Below are 24,676 nucleotides of genomic sequence, written 5' to 3' on the forward strand. Positions count from 1 at the left end.
GATAAAACAGATAAAACCAAATTAACCCTTAACTTGAAATGGCTATATAGACATTTCAAGAATTTAAAGCCTTGGATTTTGTAACAATATACAGTGAATCTTAATTATTCATGTACTGTGTGTTTGCAAATTTGCTTACTTATTAGAATTTATTTGCAACCCCAAGATAATACCTGTGGGCCTTGGGGACCATTTGCAGACACGTGCAGGGCCGTGAAAAGTTTGAGTTGCCCAGCACGTACATCCCCAGCTAAGCTCAGAGATCAACACTGTTGTCTTGTTTCAGCTCTCATACTGTAAACAAGTGTTCTTTTTGTGGTCTAAGTGCCATGTTTTTCAACATTTGTGTGTGTGTGTGTGTGTGTTTATTGATGTTATCACCATTTAAAATGGCCCCTGAGCATAGTTCTGAGGTGCTATCAAGTGTTCCTCAGTGCAAGAAAGTTGTGATATACCTTAAGGAGAAAATACATGGGTTAGAAAAGCTTCCTTCAGTCATGAATTATTGTTCTCTTGGTCATGAATTCTGTGTTAATGAATTAATAGTATATGTTAAATAAGATGTCTTTAAACAGAAACATTTAAAATAAGGTTATATATTGATCAGTTGACAAAAATATTATGACGAAAGAGGCTCACAGAGACCTAACCCTATATTTCCCCTAGGAGCAATGGTTTGGTATTTGCTAATTCAGTGTTTGTGGTGACTTTAGAAAATATAACTATCATAAATCATGAGAAACAATGGGAAGACACACAAAAAAACACACTTTCATTTTTTTTATGATTTCTTTCTTCAGTTCAGTTCAGTTCAGTTGCTCAGTCGTGTCCGACACTTTGTGACCCCATGAACCTCAGATTGCCAGGCCTCCCTGTTCATCACCAACTCCCGGAGTCCACCCAAATTCATGTCCATCAAGTCGGTGATGCCATCCAGCCATCTCATCCTCTGTTGTCCCCTTCTCCTCCTGCCCTCAATCTTTCCCAGCATCAGGGTCTTTTCAAATGAGTCAGCTCTTCACATCAGGTGGCCAAAGTATTGGAGTTTCAGCCTTAGCATCAGTCCTTCCAATGAACACCCAGGACTGATCTCCTTTAGGATGGACTGGTTGGATCTCCTTGCAGTCCAAGGGACTCTCAAGAGTCTTCTCCAACACCACAGTTCAAAAGCATCAATTCTTCGGCACTCAGCTTTCTTCATAGTCCAACTCTCACATCCATACATGACCACTGGAAAAACCATAGCCTTGACTAAATGGGCCTTTGTTGACAAAGTAATGTCTCTGCTTTTTAATATGCTGTCTAGGTTGATCATAACTTTCCTTCCAAGGAGTAAGCATCTTTTATTTTCATGGCTGCAATCACCATCCACAGTGATTTGAGGAATTAAAAGGAAACTCAAGATCAATCTCTCATACAAGATACAAAAATATATTTTGTTTCCTCATTGGTTATATGAAGATTTTTAAGTCTCTGGAAATTTAGAAAAATGACAGCAAAATTAGGTGCCACACCCCATGGATCTCTTGGATCCTCCATGATCCCCTTTTGGTGTGGGATACATAGTAAAGAGATTTTTGTTGATAAGGTATTGACAGATGGACATCCCAAGACTCCCATGGAATATTCCAGTTTCATAAAATTCTAATCTGAGAATCCCTGGATACCCCATTGAAGACAGGCTATTAGTACATCAAGTGATTATATGTTCTGTAGTCTTATGAAGAGTGGACCTTTGGATATTTCTGTTGATCCAGAACCCCTGTAAGGACCCACATAGTGGATCTTTCATGGTAGGTCCATGCTGGAGGGATTCCTAGTCTAAATCGCTTCATCTATGCTAGGGTGAAGTACTTGCAAGATGTAACAAAGAACCTACCAACTGTTATTCTAGCTTTAACCAAAATCAGGCAATTCTTGATCTCTCTGTGGATTGCTGAAATCAGGCTTTTGTTTAAAGTTCTTTCCATGAGATACACAATGAACCTTTAAGGAGTATTAAGATAAACAGTATTTATTGTTGACATTTCAAGTAGTTTAAAAAGTGAAAGTTTAATTTTTATCACGAAATCATACACTCCCTAAAGAACCATTTAATAAGTCAGAAACTACAAATATGTTAAATTAATAGGTGTAATATCAACAAAGGGATCTCAACATTACAAATAATAATTATTAAATTTACTTAACTCCTTTTGATAAAAATAGAAACATAAAGGGTTTCTTTATTTAATAATAAACTCTATTAAGGGAAAGGAAAATGTGCTTTTGGAATCTGATCCAGATACAGTAAATGCAGATCCCTTTTGAATATACTTTGCATAAAAAAAAGAAAAGAAGTTTGAATATGTTGTGAGCATTGACTGATGAAAGCACTTTTCACATAGGGCTTATAAAAACATATCTTACTACTTTAAAATTCCAACATATATTGGTGTTCATTTGTTCAGATCTGAAAAACAAGTGGGCATAATGTGTCAGTTTTATGTTGAGAGTGGATATGGGATAGAAGGTTCTGACTGCCATCATCAGTAGATGATCCTAGGAGTGAGGACAGGCTTAGCATGAGAAAGTCCACAATGGTTTCCTAGCAAGAGGGAGAATCAAGGTCAGAGGGTGGGAATTTTGTGCAAGTTGAGGACAGGAAGTCAGCTCTTCAAGTTTTTGGTCATTTGATGGCTGACTCCTTGAAACCCTCTCCCCTGGTCTTTGTGACACTGTACTCTTCTGATTCTGATATTTTACAATCCTTTTGGTTCCTGTGGTTTCAAATTGACATCCATTTCCATTCTGTGTTGTTTGTAATACTTAGATATTCAACTGTATATTAGGTATTTCTACTTTGCATCTTGTCACTCTATTCAAAACAGAAATATTACTGCTACACTCTCCCCAATTTACTGCTGCCTCTCGACTCTCATTGTCATAAGATTACTTAACTTCAATTGAAGTTGTATTTCATGTGCTTTCTCAACTCTTCCTCTCCTTCCATTTTTCATCCCTTATCAGATTCTGTAGCTTCTATTACTCTTTGCTAAAAATAGCTGCTTCCCAGGTGGCTCAGTGGTAAAGAATCTGCCTGCCAATGTAGGAGACTCAGAGACACAGGTTCTGTCCCTGAGTTGGGAAGATCCCCTGGAGAAGGAAATAGCAACCCACTCCAGTATTCTTGCCTGAGAAATCCCATGGACAGGAGGACAGAAGCAAGCTACAGTCCATGAGGTCACAAAGAGCTGGACACAACTTAGCAACTACACACACACACACATATACAAGCTACAGTCCACGAGGTCACAAAGAGCTGGACACAACTTAGCGACTAAACACACACACACAAAACAATAGCTGCTACCCCTTCACCACCTCTTCTGCCACCATGCCACCTTTCATATGCAATAGCATTTCCTACTGGTTTCTAGCAGAAGATTCATTCTTAAAAATTGTGCTAAATCAAAAAAAAAGTTTCCCATTATCAATCATAATTTTAAAAATTCAGCATATATTATTTAGCTTTTGGCCAGCTATAATGCACCCTAGCAAATGACTGATAATATTCAGATCCACCTGTCCTGGAACTCTATTTTGACACAACATCTATCAACATCTAGTCACTCACATTCCAGAAAACACACTTTGGGAAACAATGACTTGGACTATTTAAATGGCCTCTAAACTGCATGGCATCCGGTCCCATCGCTTCATGGGAAATAGATGGGGAAACAGTGGAAACAGTGTCAGACTTTATTTTTGGGGGCTCCAAAATCACTGCAGATGGTGACTGCAGCCATGAAATTGAAAGACGCTTACTCCTTGGAAGGAAAGTTATGACCAACCTAGATAGCATATTCAAAAGCAGAGACATTACTTTGCCAACAAAGATCCGTCTAGTCCAGGCTATGGTTTTTCCTGTGGTCATGTATGGATGTGAGAGTTGGACTGTGAAGAAGGCTGAGCGCCGAAGAATTGATGCTTTTGAACTGTGGTGTTGGAGAAGACTCTTGAGAGTGCCTTGGATTACAAGGAGATCCAACCAGTCCATTCTGAAAGAGATCAGCCCTGGGATTTCTTTGGAGGGAATGATGCTGAAGCTGAAACTCCAGTACTTTGGCCACCTCATGCGAAAAGTTGACTCATTAGAAAAGACTCTGATGCTGGGAGGGATTGGGGGCAGGAGGAGAAGGGGACGACAGAGGATGAGATGGCTGGATGGCATCACTGACTTGATGGACGTGAGTCTCAGTGAACTCCAGGAGTTGGTGATAGACAGGGAGGCCTGGCGTGCTGAGATTCATGGGGTCGCGAAGAGTCGGACACGACTGAGCAACTGAACTGAACTGAACTGAAACTGCTCTCCTTACCTAATCTTTCCCTTTCCAATGCACCTACAGTTTTAACTTCTCTCAATTTCTTAACTAATTAAATTATTCCTTTGCTCAAAACTTTAAGTGAGTCCCCACTTATCTAAGCAGTGATTTAAGTGCCAGGCTCTCCACAACATGGTACCAGTGTTCCTTTCCACTATTATCTCCCTGCCCCCCACATGACAGGATGGCACAGGAGAAAAGACATCAACTTTGGAGTCAGACCAGGTTCAAATTCCAGCTCTGTTGCTTGTTGTTGTTGTTCAGTAGTGTCTGATTCTTTGCGACCCCGTGGACTGAAGCACACCAGGCTTCCCTGTCCTTCGCCATCCCCTGGACCTTGCTCAAACTCATGTCCATTGAGTTGGTGATGCCATCTAACCATCTCATCCTCTGTCATCCCCTTCTCCTCCTGCCTTCAATCCCTCCCAGCATCAGGCTCTTTTCTAATGAGTGGGCTCTTCGCACCAGGTGGCCAAAGTATTGCAGCTTCAGCTTCAGCTTCAGCATCAGTCCTTCCAATGAACATTTAGGATTGATTTCCTGGTTTGATCTCTTTGCTGTCCAAGGGACTCTCAAAAGTCTTCTCCAACACCACAGTTCAAAAGCATCAATTCTTTGGCACTCAGACGTCTTTATGGTCCAACTCTCACATCCATACATGACTACTGGAAAAAACCATAGCTTTGATTATACGGACCTTTGTTGGCAAAGTAATGTCTCTGCTTTTTAATACACTGTCCCTAAAAAGTGTGAAACTATAGGCAAATCATTTATTTCTTTGAACTCTTTCTCTGCTCATCTGCACATGCAGAAAGTAATTGTGTGGATGGGAGGATGTAGTGAGACAGTATTTGTGAAAGCTTCTTGAACAACTGTACCAAACTCTCCGCCCCCATGGGCTATAAATTTACTAGTCAGATTGAGCCTCTTTCATGTGGTAGTCAGTGTCTGCCCGGGGTAAGTGAACAATAATCTTTTAAAATTAAGACCTCAGAATCCCACCTATTAATGTCAAAAAATGATTAATAAAGCAATTTTCTGCCTTTATTTTGGGTATTTTCTATGGTCCTGAAGGGACAGGAGCCAGTTCCCATAGCACATCCAGAAATTTTAGGTAGAACTATAACACTGGCCTTTGGCTAAGTGGGGTTTGCAGGGCCCAAGAATCAACAGCAGTGCCTGGAAAGCAAATCCCTGGTTCACAGGGATGAAACAAAAGCCCAATGCAAGAGCCAGAAAGCTGTACTTTTGTTAGATTTAGAAAAGCTTAAAAGTGCTTAAGATTTAACTTGAAAGTTCAACATGAACAAAATGCAAAGTCCTCAATACTCCTTCCTAAGAAGGAAAAGGGGATTTATGTTTGATGTCTGCAGCCTAAGTGCCTTGAATAGTGTCCTGCATATACGGGATGCTCAGTTAATATAGGATGGGTGGATCCATCTTATCTATGCTCTAGTATACATATCTTTATGCTCGGAATATACAGGTCTGAATATCAGATCAGATCAGTCGCTCAGTCGTGTCCGACTCTTTGTGACCCCATGAATCGCAGCACGCCAGGCCTCCCTGTCTATCACCAACTCCCGGAGTTCACTGAGACTCACGTCCATCGAGTCAGTGATGCCATCCAGCCATCTCATCCTCTATCGTCCCCTTCTCCTCCTGCCCCCAATCCCTCCCAGCATCAGAGTCTTTTCCAATGAGTCAACTCTTCCCATGAGGTGGCCAGAGTACTGGAGTTTCAGCTTTAGCATCATTACTTCCAAGGAAATCCCAGGGCTGATCTCCTTCAGAATGGACTGGTTGGATCTCCTTGCAGTCCAAGGGACTCTCAAGAGTCTTCTCCAACATCACAGTTCAAAAGCATCAATTCTTCGGCGCTCAGCCTTCTTCACAGTCCAACTCTCACATCCATACATGACCACAGGAAAAACCATAGCCTTGACTAGACGAACTTTTGTTGGCAAAGTAATGTCTCTGCTTTTGAATATGCTATCTAGGTTGGTCATAACTTTCCTTCCAAGGAGTAAGCATCTTTTAATTTCATGGCTGCAGTCACCATCTGCAGTGATTTTGGAGCCCCCAAAAATAAAGTCTGACACTGTTTCCCCTGTTTCCCCATCTATTTCCCATGAAGTGATGGGACCGGATGCCATGATCTTCATTTTCTGAATGTTGAGCTTTAAGCCAACTTTTTCACTCTCCACTTTCACTTTCATCAAGAGGCTTTTTCGTTCCTCTTTACTTTCTGCCGTAAGGGTGGTGTCATCTGCAGATCTGAGGTTATTGATATTTCTCTCGGCAATCTTGATTCCAGCTTGTGTTTCTTCCAGTCCAGCGTTTCTCATGATTTACTCTGCATAGAAGTTAAATAAACAGGGTGACAATATACAGCCTTGACGAACTCCTTTTCCTATTTGGAACCAGTCTGTTGTTCCATGTCCAGTTCTAACTGTTGCTTCCTGACTTGCATACACATTTCTCAAGAGGCAGATCAGGTGGTCTGGTATTCCCATCTCTTTCAGAATTTTCCACAGTTTATTGTGATCCACACAGTCAAAGGCTTTGGCATAGTCAATAAAGCAGAAATAGATGTTTTTCTGGAACTCTCTTGCTTTTTCTGTGGTCCAGCGGATGTTGGCAATTTGATCTCTGGTTCCTCTGCCTTTTCTAAAACCAGCTTGAACATCAGGAAGTTCACGGTTTACATATTGATGAAGCTTGGCTTGGAGAATTTTGAGCATTACTTTACTAGCGTGTGAGATGAGTGCAATTGTGCGGTAGTTTGAGCATTCTTTGGCATTGCCTTTATTTGGGATTGGAATGAAAACTGACCTTTTCCAGTCCTGTGGCCAGTGCTGAGTTTTCCAAATTTGCTGGCATATTGAGTGCAGCACTTTCACAGCATCATCTTTTAGGATTTGGAATAGCTCAACTGGAATTCCATCACCTCCACTAGCTTTGTTTGTAGTGATGCTTTCTAAGGCCCACTTGACTTCACATTCCAGGATGTCTGGCTCTAGGTCAGTGATCACACCATCGTGATTATCTGGGTCGTTAAGATCTTTTTTGTACAGTTCTTCTGTGTATTCTTGCCATCTCTTCTTAATATCTTCTGCTTCTGTTAGGTCCATACCATTTCTGTCCTTTATCAAGCTCATCTTTGCATGAAATGTTCCTTTGGTATCTCTGATTTTCTTGAAGAGATCCCTAGTCTTTCCCATTCTGTTGTTTTCCTCTATTTCTTTGCATTGATCGCTGAAGAAGGCTTTCTTATCTCTTCTTGCTATTCTTTGGAACTGCGCGTTCAGATGTTTATATCTTTCCTTTTCTCCTTTTCTTTTCGCTTCTCTTCTTTTCACAGCTATTTGTAAGGCCTCCCCAGACAGCCATTTTGCTTTTTTGCATTTCTTTTCTATGGGAATGGTCTTGATCCCTGTCTCCTGTACAATGTCACGAACCTCATTCCATAGTTCATCAGGCACTCTATCTATCAGATCTAAGCCCTTAAATCTATTTCTCACTTCCACTGTATAATCATAAGGGATTTGATTTAGGTCATACCTGAATGGTCTAGTGGTTTTCCCTACTTTCTTCAATTTAAGTCTGAATTTGGCAATAAGAAGTTCATGGTCTGAGCCACAGTCAGTTCCTGGTCTTGTTTTTGCTGACTGTATAGAGCTTCTCCATCTTTGGCTGCAAAGAATATAATCAATCTGAGTATACAGATCTTTAATAAATACTTGACTGGACTTGACTAAATGTGTGGATTAAAAAATATATATTTATTAAGCCCAGCTGCACCAGGTGTTAGCTGCAGCACACAGGATCTTAGTTCCCTGACTAGGGATTGAACCTAGGTTCCCTGCATTGGGAGTGTGGAGTCTTAGCCACTGTACCACCAGGGAAGTCCCTAAACATGTGGATTTATAGTCAATTCAGTCAAAGGCATTTAATAATGTACCTTAAACATTGTTCCTATGTATTTCTACTTTATAAGATATTTGAATCTATTATTTATATTATCATCATTTTTTAAAATTCCCTAATCATTCATTTATTTCTCCCCTCACAGTAAGGGAGTGTCACAGCTTGAAAGTGGGTGAGGAGAGAGAAATGAAATTAGGAGATTAAATATATATATATTTTAGTCAAAAAGTTAACAGTGCATCTAAAATGTATTTGAATATGTTAAATGGAATAAAGAGGAAAACAAGCTTAATTTTTTAAAAAGCTGCAAGAAGATGGAGGAAAATGAGACCTAAGTGTGTGTAACATGTTTGTCAAATTTGTTTGGAAAGCATGTTACATTTTATACACTGCATTTTTCCTTCAGCACTCCAGCACTCAAGGTGTTTATAACTATCATTCCTGTATGAGGGAAGAATAGCCAAACCCCTCCTTCACAGTTACAGGAACCAAGATTCAGCAAAGCTAATGATAGATCCAATAAAAAGTAGATCCAGAGGTAGAAGCTAGGTCTCCTGAGTATTCAGGAATAAATACAGTTTGTGAGTGTAAAGTGAACCTGACACATTTAGAGAACATGAGTAGTTAGGTTGAATGGGAGAGTTTGGCTGGGATGAAGGCATATATAGAAAAAGAATAGGAAATCAGGTTAAAGAAATAAATAAGAGACAGATTACAGAGTACTGCAAATGATAATAGTAAGAATTTAGATTTTTAGCCATAACTTTGAAATGATTTTTAAAGCCATAAAATCCTTTTTAAATAAATCTTGTTTTAGTCGCTAATTCATACCTGACTCCTTGTGACCCCCAAGGACTGTAGCCTGCCAGACTCCTCTGTCCATGGGAATAGCAACCCACTCCAGCATTCTTGCTTGGGAAATCCCATGGACAGAGGAGCCTGGCAGTACATGGGGTTGCAAAAGAGTCAGACACAATTTAGCAACTAAGCCACCACTACCACCAATTAGAAATCTTGTATGAGATGCCAATATGTAAAACAAATTAAAAGGAAGTGGTTTCTCCAATAAAAGCTGTTCCCTCTTCTTGCCCTCAACCTCCCAGGAGGAAAGTTTGAAAACTGTGGGAAAAAAGTTTGAAAAGTCAGGAATGCAGACATGTTTGGGGCAAAGTAGTGTAAGTGGCATGGAGACCAAGTGGAAGGCCCACTGTGGAGGCAGAAAGCACAGAGCTGGGACTGGCAGGGCTGCCAGGAGGAAGGGCAGGCAGAGATGCTTGAGACAAAGAAGGAGCGGAGCACAGGCGGGACTAGTTCAGATTCACTTGGGTGGTTGTGGAAGGACAGCACAGTCACAAAACTGCTGAAGGCCAAAGGAGGAGGCTGCTGGTTTTGATGAAAGACAATGATATACCTTATAAAGTGTTTTCATCATTTAGACATTTCTCCTACACTGTGTGATGGTCAAAGAAAGAGAAAGCAGAACTTTTTTTCTTGACTGGTTTTCTTCCCTTTTCAAATAGATTAAACAAAAGTCCACCGCAAGAGTCAGAAAGTTTAGCTTTATTATATTTAAAATTGTGTTTAAGGGCTTGAGATTTCACCTGAAAGCCCAATGTGAAGAAACTACAGGATTCTCTATGGCTTATTCCAAAAAGGAAAAAGAACCATATCCATTTTAGTAACATTTCTGTCCTTCACACAATCTGGATAGCTAGCACATTCAGTTTTATCTTTAAAAACTATTTTCCCCACTGGGGAGTTAATTGTCATGAAATGATTTACTCCAAGTACAATTATTTTCTTGTGCTTCATAAAATAAACAATGAAAGTGAAACTTGTTGAATATGTGCATCTGACTAGCTGCAGGAATTCCAAAGAGGATGATTTTGATTGAAAATAACAGTTTTTGGCAAACTGAGTTTGATGAAGACAGTCTCTTCCTCCGCGTTTCTGAGACTTGTGATGCAAAGAGCTCCCGCCCTTTCCTGAGAACACAGAAAGCCTGACTCAGGCCGGCAGCTGGCAGCGCCGCTCTTAAAACAGCTCCAGCCCGGCACCCTTCCCTGCTGGGGTGAGTGAGCGCCACCGCAAAGATGAAGCTGGCGAACTGGTGCTGGCTGAGCTCAACTGTCCTTGCTACATATGGTTTTTTGGTTGTGGCAAACAATGAAACAGAAGAAATTAAAGATGAAGCAGCCCAGAATGCCTGCCGGGTGAGACTAGAGAGCAGAGGGAGATGTGAGGAGGAAGGCGAATGTCCCTACCAGGTGAACCTGCCCCCGCTGACTATTCAGCTCCCCAAGCAGTTCAGCAGGATCGAGGAGGTGTTCAAAGAAGTTCAGAATCTCAAGGAAATTGTAAATAGCCTGAAGAAGACTTGCCAAGACTGCAAACTGCAGGCTGATGACAGTCGAGACCCAGGAAGAAATGGATTGCTGTTACCAGGCACAGGAGCCCCAGGAGAAACTGGGGACAACAGAGTGAGAGAATTAGAGGGCGAGGTTAACAAACTGTCCTCTGACCTTAAGAATGCCAAGGAGGAGATCGATGTGCTTCAGGGTCGCCTGGAGAAGCTGAATCTTGTAAATATGAACAACATAGAACAGTATGTTGATAGCAAAGTGGCAAACCTCACATTTGTTGTCAATAGTTTGGATGGCAAATGTTCATCTAAGTGTCCCAGGCAAGAACAAATACAATCACTCCCAGGTATGTATAATAATGTTTTCTTATCATTTGTTGATGAATGTTATATAACTCAATAGGATCTATAAATGTTAACCTGAGAAATTATGTTAAATAAAGGACAAATTAAAAGTTAAGCCTTTTATTCATCAAGGTAGTACAAGGGAAACTATTATCTTTCTAAATGTGACCACAGAAAAGAGATAGGACCTAATTACAAAAAAAGTCATAATGAGTTCTGAATCCATTTTAAAGTACTTTTAAAGATCTTATTTGCTGACACCAGAGCTACACACAAACAGAAGTGGAGAGAATGTCTTAATGTTTCAGTGACTTTAACTTACTTATCTGTTCACTGAAGTATCTGAAAACAGTAGAGTTAAGGCAGTGTTTGTGGTTGTACTCTGTTCGCAAATCAATTTTTTTGTGGTTGGGTGATTGCTCCTTATACAGCAACAAGAGACCTTTGAAAGATTTTAGCAAGTAATCTGCAGTTAATAATCCCAAACATCTAGTGGAAATAGGAGATTTTATGGATCGGATAAAAATACTTATATGGTTTCATGTGTGTGCAAAACTTTTTACTTTGAGACCTAGTGGCACAAAAACTATTTTATGCAGAGTTTTGGCATGCTACTGAGGAAAGGAATACATTCTTATTTCTTCCTTTCTATTACTAGAATTCAAGCATATAGCAGTAGAATCCATCCTCCCCATCCAGATTATTTGAATTAACTTTAATAAATATATGTTAAAGACCACAAACCTAACTACCCACTCTGTCCAAGAACTGCTGGCTGTGGCACTGGTTCCCCCAAACCCTGGTATTCCACGTGAGTTCCTGGGACCCTTGCTGATGGTCTTCTGAAAGCCGTCTCTGCATGAGTGTGACTTGAAGGGGTGTGGTGCCTGCAGCGGAGATCGCGTTCCTTTGAAAGAAGCACCTCATGCATGCTCCACTCCCAGGGAATCAACCAGTGAAGGTGTTTGGGAGTTTCAAAGACCACTGTTGCTAATACTCCCAGCAGCCTGTATCTAAATGGACCCTGCACGTTGCAAGGCAACGTTCATGTCGTAGGTGGCATACCTGGGTGTGCATTAGATTGGTACTGCATGGCAATGTGCAACGACAAGAATAAGATTCTGCTATTTTTATACTAAAGTTTTGGGGAACTGTCTGAATATTCTGAGTTCTAAATACACATGAATATATTATTTGTGGCTCATAGTGGCTTGTATTAATGTATTAAACTTGCCTGATCTGGCAAGGATTTTTGTAAAAATTATTTTGGAGTAAATATCTCTAGTGGTTCCTACAAAGCCACATTATTTGATGATTATACTTATACTGAATGTAATCACCTATGGTTTCCTTCTAAAAACCAAACATGTGAAATGCTGAATATTTTCCTGGATAATAAATCAGAATAAGAATATTCATATATTAGTGAAGTTCTTTTTTAACCTGAGCTTCTTTGTCAAGCAAGTAAGATAAATGGAAATGTTGATCAATGCTGTATTTTAGAATTTTAATAAATCATTTGGAATAATCTTATAAAATGACCTGAAAGTGGAGTATATCAGCCTCTTTGCTGCTGCTGCTGCTAAGTCGCTTCAGTCATATCTGACTCTGTGCGACCCCATAGATGGAAGCCCACCAGGCTCTGCCGTCCCTGGGATTCTCCAGGCAAGAACACTGGGGTGGGTTGCCATTTCCTTCTCCAATACATGAAAGTGAAAAGTCAAAGCGAAGTCGCTCAGTCGTGTCCAACTCTTAGCGACCTCATGGACTATAGCCTACCAGGCTCCTCCGTCCATGGGATTTTCCAGGCAAGAGTACTGGAGTGGGGTGCCATTGCCTTCTCCATATCAGCCTCTTTAGGTGAAAGGAAATAGAAGCCTGTGCGTCCTCTGCATGCATGGAATGCAATTCTAGGAGAGTTGGAATCATCTGAGTTTCAGGACTAAGGAATGAAGTGGTTACAGGGACAAGTTTTGCTCTCTCTTGGCTCTGCCATTTAAAGATCCTATGAAGTTGAGCAAGCCACTGATCCTTTTTGAGCCTAAATATCCTTTTTCACCAGCAGATTAGTAATACTACCTATGTCATAAAGTTCACGTGCAGATCAACTGTAAAAATGTCACCAAGTCTTTGGCAGAATCTCTAAGACACAAGCAGAGCCCTCACTAAATATCATTAAATTACTAAAACTATCACTTTTATTTCTTGTTGTTATTAGTTGTTGATATTGTCAATATTATTAAACCAAGAGGATGTTAGAGAACTTTGCCTGCTTTATAACATCAAGGTCTTGTTCTGAGCCTTTAATAAGCATTTGCTAAATAGGTTCAAGTAATTTAGCCGAGAAAGGTTTCATTGTCACCATTGATCAAATTATCAAACTGCTTTTGTGCATATCAAGAATTCTTTAGATGCTTAGTTTTTATTAACAAAATCCAATGCCTTTCTGTTTTCACTCCTTCAGTTCAACAACATCTTATATATAAAGATTGCTCTGAATACTACACAATAGGCAAAAGAAGCAGTGAGCTCTATAGAGTTACACCGGATCCCAGAAACAGTAGCTTCGAAGTTTTCTGTGACATGGAGACCATGGCGGGAGGCTGGACGGTGCTGCAAGCACGTGTTGATGGAAGCACCAACTTCACCAGAACATGGCAAGACTACAAAGTAGGCTTTGGAAACCTCAGAAGAGAATTTTGGCTGGGGAATGATAAAATCCACCTTCTGACTAAGAGTAAGGACATGATTCTAAGAATAGACCTTGAAGACTTTAATGGTATCAAACTCTATGCCTTGTATGATCACTTTTATGTGGCCAACGAGTTTCTCAAATACCGTCTACACATTGGTAACTATAATGGCACAGCTGGAGATGCCTTACGTTTCAGTAAACATTACAACCATGACCTGAAGTTTTTCACCACCCCGGATAGAGACAATGATCGATACCCCTCTGGGAACTGTGGGCTCTACTACAGTTCAGGCTGGTGGTTTGATGCCTGTCTTTCTGCAAACTTAAATGGCAAATATTATCACCAAAAATACAGAGGTGTCCGAAATGGGATTTTCTGGGGTACCTGGCCTGGCATAAGTGAGGCACAACCTGGTGGTTACAAGTCCTCCTTCAAAGAAGTCAAAATGATGATCAGACCCAAGCACTTTAAGCCGTAAATCACTAATGCTAACAATTCTGGGTATTCATTACCCAATAGGGCAATTAATTCCTTCAGCACTTTGGAATATGTTTCAAACTCCTTTTCCACGGCTTAAAATTTATCTCTGAGCAATGGGTTCTTATGCCACATAGCATTTGAAATAAAGCTGAAAAATATGCCTTTTAAAGAAGTCCTTTGTCGCTATTCTGCTGTTATTGAAATAAACACTTGCAAGCAATTGGAAATATTAAGAATCACACATTAGACTTATAATGCTTTTAATTTCTCTTATTTAAAAAGTTTTATATTACTTACATTACTCACTCTAATTAAAAAATAATTGTTTTTTTTCAGCAGGCTAGATTTTACACAAGTGACCTCTGTTTTGACAGTGATTTAAACACATTTTTTTCAGGCTATCGTTACTGGGTATTTATTTGTATCTAAATACCCTGTTCCTCATTATGAGATAAATTTACTCAGTTTATAGCATTTATGGCATTTTAGTTTCCAAGAAAGAAGAAATATAATTAAACCTGCTCAGGTACTATTTGTGAAATGTAAAATGTTATCATTGAAAATATTTTAAAATGTGATAGTATAATGTCCCTCCAAAAAGCATTCAGAAAATTAATTTAACCTTAAAGACCATGATTTAAAGGTAGTTCTTTTATAGTTTATAACTCTTTAGATGTTTGATGGTAAAAACTGCTTTAGTATAAAAAATATCTTCCTTTGCTGTAATGCATAATAGTTTTTAATTTAAGACTGCTCACTGCCGTGCGAGACTACTGGTAAACTTTCCTTTGGAGAAGTAGGTGTGGCCGAGGAATGAAGTGCTTATTTAGAGGCTATAACATTCTGAAAGCCAAGTTTAGATCCAAAGCATTGATATTATTAGGTGATTCACTTTATACAAAGCTAAGTTTATATGACAAATAGGTAAATCTTCATATTTATAAAAAGCTTGAATTTGAAATATATAGAAGAGTAGTTCAAATATGTATTTCAACCCTAACTGGTGTATTGCTTACTTTGCTATCAGAAGATTCAAACACAGGTGTTTTTTTTTTTAACAAAAGTAGCTAGAACGCTTATAATTCATTCATTCTAAAATGCAAGAATCATATTTAAAGGATAATAAAAATAATTTGTTAAGTTCCTCTATTATAAAAAGGAATCATTTCAGAGAGAACAGCAGTATTCTACAGCATGTTTTAAAAATGCTCTAGAATAACATTTGGAAGAATACACAATACTGTATGTGAGTCATAGACATACAGTCAATCTTTAATTTCTAGTATCTTTTTCTAAGGTAGCCAAGTTTTCAAAATAAATTCACAAAAATGCAGCTTTACCCATTATTTGAAAATAATTGAGAATAGTATCGTTAGGTAAGAAGTTAATTTTTCAAGTATTGCCTTTTTATAGATAATTTGAATCAAAAAGCAAGACATTCTTTTAAAAATATATAATGTACAAAGTTCAGGTAAGCATAATGAAAAATTATGTTATTATTAATAATTATTAAAATGCCAAAACAAGGGAAATGCAAATAGAATTAAGTGACTACCAAAATGTAAGATATCATTGTAGATTTCAATGGCTTCATATCTCTCAATTGGATACTAAGTGTAAATGTTGTAAACTAATTTATTCTTTACTTCTCTCTCTTTTCTGATTTTTACAAAAAGGCTAAGAAGATTTTGATATTATACAATATAATATTTCAGATAAAGGTATTTTTACTTACTATATGTAACTACTAACATGTGTATAAATTTAGGCAAATTTCTAAGATGAAAAATAGATTCCTTAAAAAATACAGTTCTAAAAAAATAGCTCACATAGCAACTATCCACTGATTTTAATAGGATGCAGGTATCATTTCAGGAGAATTTGGCAAATAATTCATTAATCTACGTAAATACTCAAAAGCCTGTCTATCTTTCCACCTTCATCAAAGAATCAAAATTTTATTTTCTATTATACATTTATGGCACCTTTCTAATAACAAATTCTATAACATAGAAATTCCTTTTTGAAGTCAGTTCATGTCACTTATAAAATATATTTTAGATTTTTATAATCTTTAGCATATTAATGGGAATAGATTCTATTTGAGAGAGTTTTTTTTCCTGGCAAAACTATTCACTAATATCATGAGCTAATGTTCACAAATGTGGATTGACTACTAACAAGTATTTTAGAGTCTTGTCTTGGTTCCATTTTAATGACTTATTTGTTATCTGAGGTAACAAATTATTTCTGAGCTTTATCATACTTTGAAAATATTGACTAAGATTAGGCTTTAGAAATTCCAAATGGAACTGGTTCACTAATCACTGAGAAAAAAAATCAAATTTTTCTGATAAGTAGTAATGCTCCAAATGAAGTGATGACACATTTATCCGATAAATAAAGAGCCTAAATATACAAGACAAAAGAAATCTGAGTAACAAATTTGCTGTTCCTTATTTTTGAATGTCTACCCAAGGAAAGGGTAGAAGGTTTAAAGGTAAAAAGTGAGGAGTAGTAGTGTCATGATAAGTCTTTGTTTAGAATTCTTATTTTCCTTTATGTATAAAAGGAAATGTTTTTATGTTTATATAAAACATAAAAATAGGTTTATGTTTTATGTCTTTTAAAAATGTTATAAAATAAAAGATTTAATCATCACATCTATTTATTTCTTCAATTTGGAAACATTAAGTACTATTGTTTGTAAAATAATTTCTATATATTTACTCTTAGTTGAAAAGTTGCATAATGTTTACCTAATTAGACAATACCTTTGACTCACTGACGACTTTAATGAGAACTATTTCATTAACGGGAAGACAGGGGCAAATACAGGAATACCATTATCTTATTTTCCTCCCGAGTACTATTGACACATTTGAAATATGGAAGTTTTGGTTTCATTTTTGTGGCATTTAACCCCATCTCCTCTTTTTTCCATCATTCATGTTGCTGCTCTGGTTTAGCTCTCAACATCCTCTTAGGATAATGCAAGCCCTTCCTGAGTGTGACTTGTGCCCTCAGTTTGAATCTATTAAAACCTGTCCTCCACATCACTGCCAGAGGAATGATTCAAAAAGTACAATCCCTGGTGGTCCAGTGGTTAAGATGCATGTTCCCAATGCAGGGGGCACAGGTTTGACCTCTGATTGGGGAACTAAGATCCAGCATGCTGACTGGTGCAGCAAAAAAAAAAAAAATATATATATATATATATATATAATTCTGATCATGTTATTTTCCCGCTTAAAACCTTTTAACAACTCCTTCTTTTTTTAAACAATAAAATTCAGCAAATAAGCTCCTTCATTAACTGATTTCTGCCTATCCTTTCTGCCACTATTCACACTCCTACCATACTAAAAGCCTTGTTCTAGAATAAACCATGTTCTCTCATATTTTCATTACTTTCTGTTGTTGTTCTCTTGGTCTAGGTAGAATGCCGTCCTTAACCCCCTGCTGAGTTTTGTTTTAATATCCATGATTAAGAGCAGGGACTCATAAGCCAGAATTAAGTTTGAATTTCAACTCCATTATTTGCAAGCTCTGTGAGCACAAGCAAAATCACCTAATCTCATTTTTTTTGGTTCCTTCAAAATGAGTTACAGTAGAATCTGACAGAGTTATTGAGAGGATTAAATGAGATAGTGTATATAAAGCACCTAGAATATACATATGTATTATCATCATTATCATCTTTCTAAGTAATTATCTTTTCTGGGCAGTCTTCTCTGATGACATCAAGGCGGGGTTGGTGCCTCTTCCCATTGGTTTTATACCATCCTGTATATTCCTTATTATCCATTACATTATTCAATAATTGTCTACGTTCTACTCTGAAATCAATCTGTTTGACTAGGATGTAAAGGAAATTTGAGACAGGAGTGTTATTACTCAAAGTGGTTCATGAATATGTTACCACACATGCAGAGCTATAGTCAAAAGAAGCCAGAGTTATAAATGGGGAAGGAGTAGGTATCATCAAATCTGAGAATTTAGGAGATTGTGAATACAAGTTAGCAGTGATTGACTTCAGGGGAGGGTATGGCAAGACAGGATCAGATATACTATAGGGTTGGGTACTTAAAATGATGGCAAACTTTTAGAAGGGGTTCTGGGCACATGCTTCTGGGTATCATGCAGAGAACGATAGTTTTACCAAGCCAGTGATTGTTCTACCTGGCTGAGTTCCTAAAGAAAAAAGCATTTTACATACTTGTATTGCAATTTTGAAATTAATTTTAATCATAAAAAATGCACGAATGCTTTAATTTCTTAAACAATCATCACTTAGACTAAAGACCCCTTTGCAAACCACCTTCAGTTCCAATCCCCTCCCTCTCCCCAGAGGTAACAAGCAGAGTTGGCTAAATCCAGACTTGAATTTCATTCTGCACATTGCCAAATGGTAATGTTTATTGAATGGTAGCTTTGCCAGGTTTCTTTTGTTTATTGATTGGGACGAGTGGAAAGTAAGACTAGAAGTGAGGGAGGGAAATGGGGTGTGCTTGGGGAACTCAGAGTCGCCTGAATTCCTAAATGTGACTGAGCAGCCATTGCTCCTTGAAGCAGTTCCGCCCCCACATTTAATAAGGTCTTTCTTGCTAAAGGCACTGTTGCTTTCTTTCCTAAGGGAATAATCTTTCAAAAAATTCTTATATAATTGTTAAATGTTACTTTCCCTTTACAGTCATTACAAAATATTGGCCATTCCCTGTGTTGTACAATACGTCCTTCAGCCTATCTTATTCCCAATAGTTCTTACCTTTCAGTCTTCCACCCCTATATTGCCCCTTTTCCTTCCCCAGTGGTAATGACTGGTGTGTTCTCTATGTCTGTGAGTCTGCTTTTTGCTGTATTTTCTAAATCTCACATATAAGTGATATCATGAAGTATTTGTCTTTCTCTGTCTGAGTTTTTTCACTTAGCATAATGCCTTCCAAGTCCATGTTTCTGAAAATGGCAAATTTTCATTTTAATGGCCGAACACTATTCTATTGTATTTCTATACCACACATTTCTTTATCCATTCATCTATTGATGGATACTTAGGTTTCTTCCATATCTTGGCAATTGTAAATAATGTTGCTATGAACACTGGGGTTCATTTATCTTGACAGCTACATGTAAAAGAATGAAATTAGAACATTCTCTAATACCATATACAAAATTAAACTCAAAATGTATTAAAGACCTAAATGTAAGACTATACAACTTGTAGAGGAAAACACAGGCAGGATACTCTTTGACAAAAGTTGCAGCAATATTTTTTGAATGTGTCTCCTAAAGTAACGAAAATAAAAGCAAAAATAAACAAATGGGACCTAATTAAACTTAACTTTTACACAGCAAAGGAAACCATCAGCAAAATGAAAAGACAACCTACTGAATGAAAGAAAATATTTGCAAATGATATGACTAAATAGGGCTTAATATCCAACATATATAAACAGTTCATACAACTCAATATATAAAAAAAAACAACAACCCACAAACAGCCCAATTGAAAAATGGGCAGAAAATGAATAGACACTTTTCCAAAGAGGAAATACAGATGGCCAACAGGCACATGGAAAGATGCTCAATTTTGCTAATCATCAGGAAAATACAAATCAAAACCACAATGAGATATCACCTCATACCTGTCAGAATGACAACCATTAAAAAAACACACACAAATAACAAATGTTGGCAAGGATGTGGAGAAAAGGGAAATCTTATATACTATTGGTGGGAATATAAATTGATGCAGCCACTGTGGAAAACAGAAAAGAGTAAAAATAGACCTACCATATGACCTAGCAATTCTACTCCTGGGTATATAGCTGAAAAAAAACAAAAACACAAATTCTGAAGGAGTGATGTTAATCCTCCTTTAGGCTCTTCCATCTCACTCCTCAGCATCTCTAGATCTATAACTAAGGTAAGACATGCCTTCCTGAGAATTATAAAGTTAAATTGCCAGAGAAGATTTTATACAACTTGGCTAATTTATATCAGCAGAAATTTGGGGAACACACATAAAGATAGATTTTGAGGTTGTTTGACCAAGAAAGAAAAAAGTACCAGAATTTCATATGTGACTGAATTCATTGACAGAGGTATATTTACCAGAATCTGCCTGCAATGCAAGAGACCTGGGTTTGATCCCTGATTTGGGAAGATCCCCTGGAAAAGGGAATGGCAACCCCACTCCAGTATTCTTGCCTGGAGAATTCCATGGACAGAGGAGCCCAGTGGGCTCCAGCCTATGGGGTCACAAAGAATCGGACACAGCTGAGTGACTAACAGTATACTTGGGGAGTTTATATTTAATCAGAGGAGATGAATAAACAATATATGATAAGTGCCATGAAAAATTAAGCAGACCAAGAGAGATAAGGAGTTTCAGAGGACCGTGTTATTTTATATAGGGAGGTCTGAGGAGACCTCCTTGAGGAAGTGACATTTTATCAGAGACATAAAAGATAAGGGAGAACCAGCCAGACAGACAACTGGGAGAAGGATGTTCCAAGCAAAAAGAGCATCAGGTACAAAAGCATTTGGTGTATTTTAGAGTCAGCAAGGAGCCTGGAAAAGCAGGCAGTCTGGGGAGGAGGGAGCTTAGGAGATGAAATCAGAGAGAGCTTGGGGAATTGGGTTTAAATAAGAAATGGGGGTGGGGGCTGCCAACTCATGTGAGTCATGATAAGGATTTTGCCTTTTGAGTAGATAAGAGCCATAAAGGTTTTGATTCCAGGAGGCAGATGATCTCATCCAGTTTTAAAAGGATCACTCTTGTAGCTGGGCTTCCCTGGTGGCTCAGCTGGTAAAGAATCCACCTGCAAAGCTGGAGACCCCGGTTCAATTCCTGGGTCAGGAAGATCCGCTGGAGAAGGGATAGGATACCCACTCCAGTATCCCTGGCCTTCCCGGGTGGCTCAGCTGGTGAAGAATCTGCTTCCAATGTGGGAGACCTGGGTTCGATCCCTCCATTGGGAAGATCCCCTAGAGAAGGGAACAGCTACCACTCCAGTATCCTGGCCTGGAGAATTCCACAGGCTGTGTAGTCCTTGGGGTTGCAAAGAGTCGGACACAACTAAAGTCGGACACAACTGAGTGACTTTCACTTCCTTTCTTGTAGCTGAGGGAAGAGTACAGTTGGGAGAGAAGAGTGGAGCATGAACACCAGCTTGATGGTGTTTGCGATAAACTTGGAGAGTGATGGGGTAAAGGTATGGACAGTGGAAAGATTTAGAGGTATCATAGAAAACTACAGTATTTTAGTCTGAGCAACTTGAAGTAGAGAGCTGCTGTTAACTGAGATGGGGAAGACTGCAGGGGGAGCCTGTCTGGAAAGTGTATGTGGGGGTGGTGGGGGAGGGGATGGGGATCAGCAGTTTTGAATATCTTAAGTTCAGATCTATAACACATTCACGTGGATGGCATTTGGATGTTAGTGTGATGTTCAGGGAAGATAAGTAGGTTGCTAAAATATAGCTGGTAACAAATCCTTGGGACTAGATGAAATAACATAATAAACAGATGTACATGAAGCGAAGACTTTAAGAGAAGAAGCTGGAGATAAGGAGGAACCAACACAGTTGCATCCCATCCGATCACCCTGTAAATGTGTCATTTGAGAAGTCCCAGGGTAGCTTCCTTATGAAGAGGGCAGAGATTTATTCCTAGTGGAACAGATACTTTCTCTGGATTATTGGAGATTTGGATGTGCTTTTTCTTGCTTCTGTCAGCCACACTGCTGTTGGCTTACTGGATGTCTTAGAAGCCATTATTTTACTGTGGATTTCTACAAGTCGTTGCTTTTGACTTAAGCAGTCATTTCACAGTGAAGAGAGGAGGAATATCATACTGAGATCTTACACAGTGCATCATCCGGGAGATGCCACCTTCTGAGGGGGGAGGGTTGTCATTCATGCAGGATATGGTGTATATGTGTGTGTGTACACATGTGTATATAGCAAAAGAAATATGACCTAGGCTACAGACTAAAAAACATTCTTTGTTGACAGTGTAATGTCCAAGTTTGAGGAATCATGTATGGACATTTTAAATCATTAGAGCACTAGTTTGCTATGATTATAAACCTTTAGTTAAGAGGAGACTTAGTTTTACTTCTTTTTATTTTTGAGACATTAGTGATCTTAAAACTTGTTTTTTTTTTCCTACAAATATTTTCTGATAGTTTTCCAAGTCAGATGTAACCTAAATCTTGTATTTCTAATAGCTTTCAAAGTGCTTACAATGGAATGGTTATCAGTGAATGTGACTGGATGTTTCCACTTAGGTTGGGTCCAGCAGCAGATAGAGGGTCAGGAAGACCCCCTGGAGAAGGAAATGGCAGCCCACTCCAGTATTCTTGCCTGGAGAATCCCCATGGGCAGAGGAGCCTGGTGGACTATAGTCCGTGGGGCCACAGAGAGTTGGACATGACTGAGCAACCAAGCAGCAGCAGCAGCAGCAGCAGCAGCTGTGGATAGCAATGAGTGTAGGTCTCTGCGTGTGGGGAGGTGCCCCTTGTGGTGGGTAGATGCATGCACACGTGCACATACATGCACACCCCACATGCACATATATGATATACAAGAAGGCTTACATACGGAATTTGTGAGATGCATGCTGTAACACACGAGGAAGCCTGTCCACTGAAATAAAATAGATATGCAGCTCTTACATGTAATTCAAAGTCAATACAACAAAAATCACAGTGGGCCGATAGCTAGCTTATATAATAACATAGCTCATTTTATATAAACACATACAAATAGATTGCCATAAAATTGAGCTTTAGGCAGTTTCTTTAAATCCTTGAAACAAATTCTATGCTCTTGGTGCTGCTGGTATTCCTTGAGCTGCTCCTCTGCACTGCCTCTCTTCTCATCCACAATCCCGTAGCATGGCTCCTTCTACTCTGCTCTTTTTACTCCTTTGTTCTGTTTACTTCTCTGTCAGGTAAGCAACCTACTGTCCTCATCATTATATTCAATTCTCCACATGCATCTTTGCTCACCTAAAGTCCCAGGAGGGAATCAAAATTAGAATCTAGCTAACTTGTGATCAGTGTCCTCCTGGACTTCATATAGTAACTCAAAAAGATCTTTATTATTAGCTATTTTCAGAAGGAAATATACACTATAATGCTGAGAATCTATACTCTTCTTTTGAGAGTGAAAAAAATCACATTTTAAAATAAACAGCTTTTTTTTTTGTTTTAGCCCCTTATAACAACTATTACATTTATAGTTATTATTTTAATCCAATAAATAGTTATCATTTGCCTACTGTGTGTATAGCATGATGCTATGTGCTATTAAAGTATTCTGAATAAGGTTTTTTCCAAATAATAACTTTCTGAACTCTCAAAATCTGAGTTTAATTTCTAGCATTCAGGATTTTCTCTGAGTAATTAAGGATGACACTATTAAGATGAATTGCTTCTCCATTACAAAAGGCCTCATACAAAAGTTCAGCAAATTTGAAATCATGTAGAACCTTAAAACTTTCTCACTTGATATCTCTGGAAATTGAGTTTCTCATCTTCTACAAGAGGCAAGTACTTTGTGCTTACATAGCTGTGAAATTTTATCAAAGAAGGGACTCAAAACTATTTGCTTACATTTATTTCTCATTCAGTAATGAGTATAATAATTTTTCAGTCAATCTAATTAATCTGTTTTACTTTTTGTTTAGAAATTTTGCTTCTAAATGCTCATAATAATAAGCAACTCTCACTTGCCGAGAGCCAGCCATGTGCTGGATACTTTCCTAGGACCATTTCCAGTGTTTTTTCTGTTTGCTGTGATTCATGCCACAATAAGGAGGTAATGTTTTACACTTACTAAAGTCTTCCCTGAAGGAGGGAAAAAAAAACAATCTTTGTTATCTACAAGCTGTGTATCATGTGTGGGCCATTATCTGTTTTCAGCTCTCCTGGACTTCTTGGTGTTTTTCTCATGAAATGGACTAATTTTCTATGATAAATTACCTGTGATAATTCCATGGTAAAGTATTGGATTGACCAAAAAGTTCTTTTGGGTCTTTCTTGTTAGATGGTATACAAAAACTTGAACGAACTTTTTGGCCAACCCAATACGTACATTGTAAGCCTCAGTATCACCCCTGTCTGACTTTTTGTGTGAATCTACAAAACGGAAAATGATTCCAAATAAATCTCAACTTAAGGTGAAATAACTCTCTTTGTATCTTCTCAAAAAATAATTACATAACATTCTGTTGGTAGGAGATATTTTTAAAAATATATATATTTTCAATGGTGTTAATGTCCTTACTTAACCTAGTGGTTAAAAATTATTTACTTTCTGTAGCTAAGTCAGAATTTATAACAATTCTGACAGAAAAGACAAGCAAGTCTCTGTACTCTCCAAACACTGTTTTACTTCCATGGTTACGTGGCAGGATTCACTAAGGAAAACATTCCATTTAAGTACAAAGCACTTTGTAAGTTCTTTGGGAGCCAAAAGATTTCTCTTGTAAAC

The 24,676-nt window shown here is 38.3% G+C and overlaps 2 protein-coding genes across 3 annotated transcripts in view; one reads left to right on the forward strand and one right to left on the reverse strand.

Annotated features, from left to right (window-relative positions):
• The window catches only part of CCDC146 (coiled-coil domain containing 146), a 141,385-nt gene that overhangs the window by 74,062 nt on the left and 42,647 nt on the right, over positions 1-24,676 (reverse strand). The gene's annotated exons all lie outside the window — the stretch shown is intronic.
• On the forward strand, positions 10,223-16,838 carry FGL2 (fibrinogen like 2). The gene is made up of 2 exons (XM_061413861.1): positions 10,223-11,003; positions 13,466-16,838. Exons 1-2 carry the CDS (start codon positions 10,388-10,390, stop codon positions 14,173-14,175), a joined length of 1,326 nt encoding a protein of 441 aa, XP_061269845.1. The 5' UTR covers positions 10,223-10,387; the 3' UTR covers positions 14,176-16,838.

The sequence above is a fragment of the Bos javanicus genome, chromosome 4 (genome assembly GCF_032452875.1).
Source record: "Bos javanicus breed banteng chromosome 4, ARS-OSU_banteng_1.0, whole genome shotgun sequence".
Lineage (NCBI taxonomy): Eukaryota > Metazoa > Chordata > Mammalia > Artiodactyla > Bovidae > Bos > Bos javanicus.